General features: G+C 33.6%; 1 protein-coding gene across 2 annotated transcripts in view; it reads right to left on the bottom strand.

Moving 5' to 3' along the window:
- Nucleotides 1-5,829: 5,829 nt before the first annotated feature.
- LOC128997903 (uncharacterized) overlaps nucleotides 5,830-10,584 on the bottom strand; it is a 70,594-nt gene continuing 65,839 nt past the window's right edge. For both annotated transcript variants that reach the window (XM_054423711.1, XM_054423710.1), the window contains exon 11: nucleotides 5,830-8,189. In XM_054423711.1, coding sequence (XP_054279686.1) covers nucleotides 8,023-8,189 — 167 coding nt within the window. In that variant the 3' untranslated portion in view covers nucleotides 5,830-8,022. The remainder of the gene's footprint in view (nucleotides 8,190-10,584) is intronic.

The raw sequence follows: 10,584 nt of genomic DNA, 5'->3' as shown, positions 1-10,584 counted from the left end.
TGCATTGCTATAAATAACGTAAATATTAAAGGACCCTTTAGAAAGTATTATAAGCTACTACTCATGATAGACAGATAGGCTTCCGGTAGGTGCTGTATCACAGCATAGGAATTGATAGATAAGTAACAAAAAAAGTGTAAAATTATATTTAGAGATAATAAAAACACTCTTAAAAAAGAATGTGACGAGAACAATCTTGTATTCTTTTTCTTTGTTCTTAGGTTCTTTATTCCCCAGCTGTTGTATCTGAAATCTGTTGTAACATAGCGCACAGCAGACAGAAGTGTAAAACGGAGCAGATTGTTGGCGCAAGCGTTGTTTCCATTTCATTTTCACCAAAGGAGCTATGATGTTTCCAAAGGGAGGGAGAGGTGGTCGTTATATCAAGAGAAAGACGCTGACAATTCGTTAAGCAGAGGTTACGAATGCTATACAGATATTCTGGCAATACTGTAAAAAATTCCTTAAATTGAGGTGACTTAAAAAACTCTAATTTTGTTTATATAGAAAGATAAGTTTCCCAGTCCTGTACAACACCGATTCACGGCCTTTTCCCGGTAATCAAAATTAAAGTACAACTTGATACACACAGAATCTCCGGTTCCCGACCTGGATGATGGCTAGTTATTTAATTTAATTTACAGTTACATATACATATTAGTACCCGTGATAAATCAAACCCGTTATGTAAGCCAAAGCCACACGGTTATTAATCTCACTGGGTTTTGGATTTGCTTACAAACGTGATCGGAAATGGTTACAAACGTGATCGGAAATGGTTAGGGCCTACACAGTATTCCTATAAAACATTTATGTAAAGATATCAGTGACAGCTAGAAAAATGAATCTTTATCAAAACAGCTGTTCGTAATTTAATATATGACGTGTTCTTAACAGATTATTAGTATTTCATAAATGACGTATGTAGTAAACATGGAGAAAAAAACTAGAAAAATCACAAAAAATTGGGTTTTTGATCGTCCGTTATTTTATTTCCAAAATAGTGAGGCCATATTTGATTGGCTAAGGACACTCTCGCCAATCCTGTGAATACAATTAAACCATTAGAATTATAATCGGTACTCTAGTTTTCTTTAGAGTAGGCTGCGTAAAATGCCTTCTGGGCCGTGACAGACGGACATAAATTTAGATAAGACATGTTTCAATTTCTTCAATGTATAAAACGTAAAAATAACCCAAAATATGTATAATTCTGAGCAATGTACAGACAAAACCATAACTTTATTTATATAGATTAACTGGGTTTGAATTTTCAATATCTAAAAAAAATGTTTAAAACTTCTTTTAGTTTTACAAATAGTGCTGGGCGGGGGAATAATGTTTCTCATTTGTTGTGTTCCTCATTTATGGTGGGGGGGGGGGGCTGTTGCTTAATTGGGGGGGGGGGCGTCATGAGTCTAGGGGGGGATGGGCACCCCTGCATACTTTTTGCAGGAGCATTGACAATTCTTGCAGCCAGTACAGCAGTTGCAGTGAACAGTTCTTAAAAGAATCTCTGGAGCGGCACGAGATATGGAGTAAAACATCCCTATATCAAAGTATCCTCAACATTTTCCTTTCCCATCCATACAAGAATTAGATAATAGGATCGGTGGCAATGCATCTTTGCAGCAGATCCAGTAGGGGGAAGTATGTTAGGTTTCACAAATGACGTGGCATTCACTAATTTTTTCCAATGCTATGAAATCGAGAGGTTGTATCATACCCTGTTATGGCATGTATGAACAGTAGCTGGGAATACAACTCATCTCCAAGCGTCTCTTTTAGTTTCAAAATGTCAAAAACTTTAATTTTCCCATTTACCCTATTTTCTGTTGGATCTGTAGTACAATGATTTTCTGTAGAGCTTCAGCAGGATAAGTAGTTCTGTATCTTCTCCTATCACTGTCGTTGTTTCTGATTCACATTTTAAATGAATATAACACAAATGGTTTGATACAGAACTTTTAATACATCATGTTTCTGAATACTCCAAAGCACCCAATTACAAAAAAGAACCTTGTTGGCTACATAGCTGTTAGAAAAATCGGTCAGTCAAAAGATAAAAATTAGGTGCGAAAAATGACTTCTGGCAGATGGCGTCCTTCCTCGTGGATGCACTCTAAAAGTCTTTCTTCGAAATTCTCGAACACGTTCGCCACAGTTTCTTCTTGGATTGCCATTATTTCTTAACGGATTGCCTCTTTTAAATCAACTAAGTTTTGAGGCTTGTGTTCGTAGACTTAAGCCTTTAAGCAACCCCAAGGAAAAAAGTCACATGCTGAGAGGTCAGGAGACCTAGCGGGCCAGTGAACGTCTCCGAATCGCGAGATGACTTGGTGAGGGAACATCCGCTTCGAAACACTCATAGAGTCATTGGCTGTGTGGGCTGTTGCCCCATCCTGTTGGAACCAAATGTGTTGACGGTTTACACATAATCCCGCAGCCTTGGCTTTAAAAAGTTACGAAGCATGTTCACGTAACGTTCAGAGTTCACTGTCACTGTAGCGTCGTTCTCCTCAAAAAAGTATGGTCCAATAATCCCCAATTTCGAAATCCCGCACCAAACAGTCACCTTAGCACTGTGGAGAGGCCTTTGGTGTTGTTCCCTGGGATTTTCAGCTGCCCAATACCTACAGTTTTGTTTATTGATGTATCCGTCCAAGTGGAAGTGGGCCTCATCTGACATTATGAGCACAACATCATCACTAGAATACAAAATGTCCAACATTGTTTCACAAAAACGTTTGCGTTTCACAAAGTCTTATTTGTAGAGCTTTTGGGTAATCATAATTTTGTAAGGGTGAAACTTCAACTCACTGTGTAGAATGTGTTGCAGCGAGCGACGGCTGAGGCCCAAAGCTTGAGCACAACGCCTGGTGGAACGATGAGGACTTTCAAACACTGAAGCTCTCACAGTATCGATATTTTGAGGAGACTTACCGCTCATAACGGAACCCGTTGTCCTAAATGCTTTCACCCAGCGAGATATTGATCTGCGATCTGGTATCAGCCCATCACGCGCGACACCAAAATGTTGTCGAAACAGCCGCTGTACTGTTATGAAAGATTCATTGTTTTTAAAAAACTGTTCCACGGCATAAACGCGGTGCGCTACCGTCCACTGCGCCATCTCTGGGCAAACTGGCTTTAATGGCCGACTTGCAGACAGCCGGTAGCGGCTTCCTCCCCTCCCCCACGAATGGTACTACGCAGATCAAATCCTTTTCGCGCCACCCGGTATATATATATATCTTATATATCTATATAATATATATATATAGATAAATAACTATATACACTTATATATCTTATATAAATGTATTATATATCTTATATTATCTCTTTATCTTTGTCTTTATTGTTTATTTTTTCCAGCAGAGCATCTCAAAATTTTTTGGTATTTTTACATTGAAAAAAACTCTTTAAATGAATAGTAACTCTTTTGCAGCAGATGATTCACTAGTTTTATGAAATTATTTTGGTTTTTTTACTTTTCAATTTGGTAGGAAAAAGATTAAAAATTTTGATTCCATAAAGGTTTCCTTTTTCTCATTGAAACAGATTATGTTTTAATAAATTTATATCATTTTTATTTCTAGTGTCATATGAATAGACATTTTTTCTAATTTCCAAATTTTGTTGTTGATTTTTAACACACATAACACATTCTAGTATATATTGATCATAGACAGTCAAAATATGTAGATTTGAAAATTTATCTTTCACAGTTATTATTTGTCTAAGTGTATCATGATTCTTATGGCATTTTTGGAGTTTCAGAACTGTATCTACATTTTTTTTGCGTTTTTCCTTAGATTGCCAGACCATAAGACAAAATATTTTGATTTTAGAATGTCCAGGTTACATTAGTGACACACCCCTCAAAACATATAACCCTGAAGAAAGTTTTTGTGTTATGATTTGTAAATATTTAAGATTTGTGTCTAGGTAAAGCCCTAAAAATTTAGTATGCCTAAAATCTATTTTTATGGGGTAAAAATGGGGTTTTCCATTTTTTCACCGTAATATTTTGCAATTTATTTCCAAACCATTTTGTAGAGCTCATAAAAACAATTTGCATAGATTTTAGTTAGCCTTTATAGATATATGAAATCTGTTTTAATTAACTTCATTATATGACAATGCCCATTTCATGTACATGATCAACGGCAAATAAATCATTTCATTTCATTTCATTTCAAATAATATAGTATATAGAAGCGTTGCATGCCTTATGGTTACGGAGAAAATTAAAAAAGTATAAATTTTAAATGACAATGTTATTCTGATGAAGAATTAAGTGTTATAGCCTGCTTGTCTATGGACATATTTTAGTGAAATTTTGAAAATTTGTTTACTTCATACTAAGCTATTAATATTTCAATAAAAAAACACACATTGTCTTCCTTGTAGCAACAAACCTAAGTACACATTGTAATTAATTATATTTAAATAGGAAATAAATCTGACTATTTTAAGGGAATAATTTTGTGCAATTCCACCCAAGTACGCTAGTCTGCAGGTTTTCTGCGGCGGGGGTATTTCTAGATAATACAGTTTCACAGGTTTGTACCAAATTCGGTCTTAATTGGAGGTTCAGAAGAGATTTTACGGAAAAAATATTAAGGTTTAATATTTTTCAAATTTCTGGACGCCATATTGAAAAAAAACCCGGTTTTCGAGACTCTGATTTTATTAGACTTTTAGTGTATATTTCACATACTTATCAGAAATGTAAACCATCAAAAAACCTTTTAGAGAATTTTTTTTAAAGGTTGAGGGGTTTTATTTCAAATCTTGACTAGACTAATCTATTTACATGCTTGGCTATGGCTATAAAAAATTAAACATTTACATTATCAAGATGAATCAAATGGGTTCCTTGTTTTACTTCTGTCTGAATTTAATGAAACGTTTCAAAGTGCTTTGAATTAGCTCAATCCAGTAATGTGAAAAGTATTTTATCAATATCATTTGTGAGGATTAAGCAAGTTTAATTTCTTCCCTTGTAAAATCTCGATTTATGGATAAACAATTATTTAGGTGAGGCAAAGTAAAAGGATATTACAACATTACATTATTACATTATTATTATTTGGTTTATGTGTAAAACATACCTAACTGGTGATAGATTATGAATTCTGGCCTGAAGGTATGTAATCTTCACATTTAGAATACCTATACAATGTCATAGCCATTCTGTTGTAGCGGAAAAAATATGTCAGAAAAGAGAAAATATATTGTCCCTTTTGAGTTTTTATTTTTGAAACTCACCAATCATAACTCAAAACCAAAATTTTTCATATACTTACAGGTTTTGAGATTTTAGTTTAATTTTTAACTCTTCGCTAATTTTTGTGAACACTAAGAATAACTATATAGTTTTTTTTTTTTTTTTTTTTTTTTTTTTTTTTGTAACTAAGGTACTTGTTTATTTTTCACAGAAAGATAATTATTGTGAATTAGCAAAGTGGATTGGTTGCTGATTTGTTGTGAGAACAGGACTGGAGGGATAAGGACGACACAAACACTGACTGATAGAAGTAATAAGTTTTAGACTTGATTCAACTTTTTTTATGAGCTACAGTCAAGCCATATTAGGCTTTTTCAGCATGGTGTTCAATAGCTCTTGTAACAATGTATTTGATTTGTTTCAAATAAATAATGTCATCCATTTGACAACAGTCTATTACAGTTAGCAAATATAACTGTGTTACTTCAGTGTTGTAACAAAAAAAGTGAGTTAAACTTGAAACCACAGTACAGTATATTGAAAATTCAGTAGATCTAAAGGGAAATTTTACCCAAAAAAGCTCAACACAAAAATAACAATAACTGTTTAATATTAAATTAGGTAAAAACCTACACTCTATGGGAATACGAGTAAAGGTTTCGGAACAAGAGTGAAGAGGCTTTTATAAATTTGAGTTATAAATTAAATAGTTATAATAATCTAGACATGAAAACTGATATAATGTAAATATGGCTATTTTAAATGGTCCATTTGTTTTAAAATACAACAAATACCTACTTGGTTAAACTAACTCTCCTAACTTGTAGTACAAAAATATGCTGTCTTAATTAACATTTACTTTCAATAAAATATCGCCCTTGTTAAAAATATAATTTTGGGTTCAGGTTTGCTTGCATTCCATTTGTGTTTAATAGTAGGTTTTTCTTTATGAAAATTACATTTCTTTAAAATTTCATTTAAGAATGAACATTAAAATCAGAAGATATTTAAATATTTACTTTACTGTGGACAAATGATCACAGCAAAAAGATAAATATATTTTTTCATGGGTTAAATAAATGATTTCTTGATCAGCATTAGCATTAGTATGTGTTAAATTTACAAAAAGTAAAGAAAAATATGTCTAATAACATATATTTACACTTATACTATTTACTCACAAGATGGTAAATATTTTAAAAGAGGTAATTTTAAAAGAGGGCAAGTGGTGATCGATTTCGATTGGACACTCCAATCATCATCAGACCCAATAGGCGAATGAGGTCTTGGAAACTTTGGGAACCCGGTATAGGGTTTTCCCCATTTTGACCCCCAAAACATAAAATTTTGTGATTTCTTTCCAAACTATTTTGTAGAGTTTAAAATAACAAATAATTTAGTATGTTGAAGCATTATGCCTAACGGTTACGTAGACAATTCTAAAAAAAAGTAAATTAAAAATTGTACATGTTATTTTTATGGAGAATAAATAACTGTTATAGTTTGCTTGTTTATGGATATATTTGAAAAAAATCTTGCAAATTGTTTATTTCACACTAAGCTATCAACATAAAAAATATACCTTTTACCTTCCCTGTTGCAGCATATCCAAGTTCTCATTAAAATTAATGCTATTTAAATAGAAAAAAAACTGACAATTAATTATAAGGGAATATGTTTGTGGAAATCCAGACAGGTAAATGGAAATTCACTTAGTCTGCAGGTTTGCTGTGGCAAGGGGGGGTATTTATTTCTCATTATACACCAAGTTTATATTCATTTTTTAATACTATAGTAATATGTAAAACTAAGATTATTCTACATAACTACCAATATTTACAATGCTAAACTTTTATTATCACAATATACTTATCTAATTTACTCTAAGGGTGCAAAATTTGTCATGGAAATTTTTGTGGAATAAATATTAGTTTTCAATGGGGATCTTAAGGACCCTTATGTATATTTAACATAGTCATCACTAAGTTTGATACCACTTAAAATTATTTTTTTTATGTGCAATTTACTTAAATTCAATTAATATATTTCACACTATTGACCAAAAGAAGTTTTGAGACGTAGACGATAGCTTGAAAATATTTTAGCATGTCCAAGATACAAACACTATTTTCACTATGCTATTAAATAAACACTGAGCTAGACAATTTTAAACTGAGATAATCCAACCTCATACTAAAATTGTTGACCACTAAACAAAACAATATTACAATGTCTTGAAAATCACTGCTGAAAATATTAAAACTAGTTTATACATAACTGTATTCAGTTTTCACAGTGCTTGTTTAACACTCTGCAGGCTCCTCCAGGCTACTGCTTACTTAGTAAAGTAATGCTCTAACACCATGGTAATGGTAATCGTATTCAATGTTGTGTCTAAAACATTATTGTTACTTCCGAACCATTCTGGTATAGTAATTTTTTACAAAAGATATAAACTCAATCATTTGATAAATATACTTACAAGAAATCTATAAACAAAGAGTCACTAATTTAAAAATATTGGAATATAATAAAAAACAATTAGTAGGTATTGTAATAGTTTGAATTGGTTTTATTTACAACCATGAGCCCCAACACTATTGAAGTTAAAACAAAAATTAAGATTTTGAAATAAGAGGAACTCTAAACGTATACTTCTAAAGCTTAGTTTCCCATCTTTGTCAAACGATTCCCTAACTCTTCCTGAGTTTTTACAGAACGTTTTTAATAGATTCGGTCACCTTAATCGTTATTCGTTTTGCTAACACTTTACGCTGATATATAACTTATAAATGGTGACTCTCAATAGCGGGAGATCGGCTAGAGTTCGCTATCCTCTCCAAGGTAGTAAAGCCTCCGTTTTCTATTCCTTCCAGACTATGGCCGTTTGTCTTGGCAGGTTCCTTCTTTGACTTCCCCATCATCATCATAGTGATGGCAAACAATATGGAACCTAAAACACATTTTCCTTTGTTATTCTTATTATATGGTTCAAAAAATTCGATAGCCTACCAATAAAAAAAAACAGAAAAACGTCAAATCGTTTTTGAGACCCGAGTATGAGAAAAATGAATGGACTATCCTCCGAAAATGGAGAATGGAGATTTTAGCATGAAGAGAATTGAATTTGAAACCAGATATTATGTCTGAGGCAAGGAGCAGGATGAGATGGGCTGGGAATATACTAAGGGATGAGGATGGATCCTTAAATAAAACAAAATCGTCAAATAATCTTGTGTGTAGAAGACCAGAAGGAAGTTCAAGTTTTTTTTGTACCCTTATTGGTTACGGTGAAAATTAAAGTGTTAATTTAAAAATGCCATGTTATTCTTACGGAGGATATTGTCAACTCTTTAGTGCAGGAAAATAGTGTTGGATTCCAGAATTTTAATTTATCAGACTGAAAATTCGTGGAAATGTTGTACGTACAGCTGGGATCATCATACTAAAATTCCCAAAAAATCCCACTTGGGCAACATGCCGCCATCTTGGAAAATGGCCGCCATAATGGATTCCCCCCTTGTGTCACATATTCAAGCATAAAACCACTCCTAACCGTGATAAAAACGTGCAGTTTATTCAAAGTTATTTGTCGGGATGTAATTAAAATATTTAGTGCCATTATATATAGTTTTGTATGGAAATTGCAAATTTTTATGCTAAGAACTAAACAAAAATAATTGGAAGGTAATACTGGTCTTGCATTTAAATTGATTTAAGACCCTTTTTTACTCATCAGGGATAAAACTTCTCTGATTAAATCTTATAGAACAAGTCAAGGCACACAAGAATATGTAATTATATTAGTTTTTGGTCTATAAGTATGCCGTCATATTGAAGCTGGACATGTGATTGCAGCCTACGTTTCAGACCGCATCATGGTGGTGACTGTAATAAAATTATGTAAATGGAATTAAATTACTTATAGTAAATAAACAGTTGGATTAGTATTACTTTTATAACTTACTTTTATTTGATACATAATATTTTTCTTTTTTATATAAACTCCAAAAAAACTGAATATATTCTGTTTGACAATTAATAAGTTTGTGAGTTATAAAAACGATTTTCTTCTATGGACTTTTTCCTCTTGCTGCAAAGTTGAATGGAATCATTTGCATGTCGGTTGTGTTGACTTCCCGGTCAGAACGGGAGTGGGTTGGTAAATCAGGTACATTAATGCCCCCTTCTTCATTAATTTAGTACTGATGTAGCATTGATCCCGTGACCACAACCGTTGGTGCAGTAGATACACAATCGTGAACAAGATAACCCATTTTCAGATACCCACAATACCTGTTACATCCAGTCTTACATGCAAATCTTATCAAGTTGAGGAGGTTGTCAGGTAAAGGGGCATTGAAGTAGGAATTGGAGTAAATGTACCTATTTCGTTCTTTTTCCATCCCCACTCTGTAAATGAAAGAGAAACCCCTAGCCATTCTTGACCCTGGTGGTACACTCTAAGGTTGTGCTCTCTAGCAGCTTCAGAAATTGGTAGAAGTGTTGAAAGGTCAAATTAAAAGTCAAGACGTTTTGATATTACTTTCAGGTACTGTTTGTATCGAGTTCTTTTGAGTCCCTGACCGCTTTTTGCTCCATATATAGGGCCTCAAGTAATTCCTATCCAGCTTTTTACGATTTCCATCTGTGTGGATTCCGCCCGATTTAACACATACACTGGTTGGCAAAGAATTGGTGATTTCTCCAGAACACTGAATGCTTGTATCTTCCCTTTCCTGTAGGTTGCTGACGTGGTATCACAACCGGACATAGAATGCGGGAAAACAAGATGCTCGTTGACATTGTCCATACTATTTTGCAGTGCTGTGGATGAAAATATCTTTTGCTAATGAGCTTTTGAAAGTGGAATGAGCATTAAGATATTTTTGTCAGGGTCAGTAAAGGGTCAATAACAGGACGAATGCCTCAGTGTTCTTTCCAACAATTGCAGAGTTTTTTCTTCATTGGCTAGTAGGATGGTTGTTTGGACAATTAGACGATCTGCATCAGCTTTCGCATGGACCGCTTGTATTCAGTTTCTGTTTGGATGACTTACTAATTGATCAATGAGCCTTGTTTTGTTGGTTACGTTGGCTAAGAATGGATGCTGCTGGGATACCACTTGCACATCAGAACCAACAAGAACTTCGGCAGATGTCACTTTAAATGTTCGCCTAACGTGTTCTACATCCTTCATCGTACTTTCCTGGAATCAGTCGAAAACAACCATGACTTGATTTCCGTAATGTTTTACAATGTATGTCTGGTACGCCTTACAAAAATGTCAGAGAAAATAGCCGGTTTTTGCTAGACTACCATGTGGAGAAGATGCCCACCATCTATCA

The sequence above is a fragment of the Macrosteles quadrilineatus genome, unplaced genomic scaffold, assembly GCF_028750875.1.
Source record: "Macrosteles quadrilineatus isolate MER2022 unplaced genomic scaffold, UCM_ALF_1.0 Scaffold_7__1_contigs__length_78375512, whole genome shotgun sequence".
In the NCBI taxonomy this organism is placed as follows: domain Eukaryota; kingdom Metazoa; phylum Arthropoda; class Insecta; order Hemiptera; family Cicadellidae; genus Macrosteles; species Macrosteles quadrilineatus.
The sequence above is the reverse complement of the archived record's forward strand: the minus strand, read 5'-3'. Positions and strand labels throughout refer to the sequence as shown.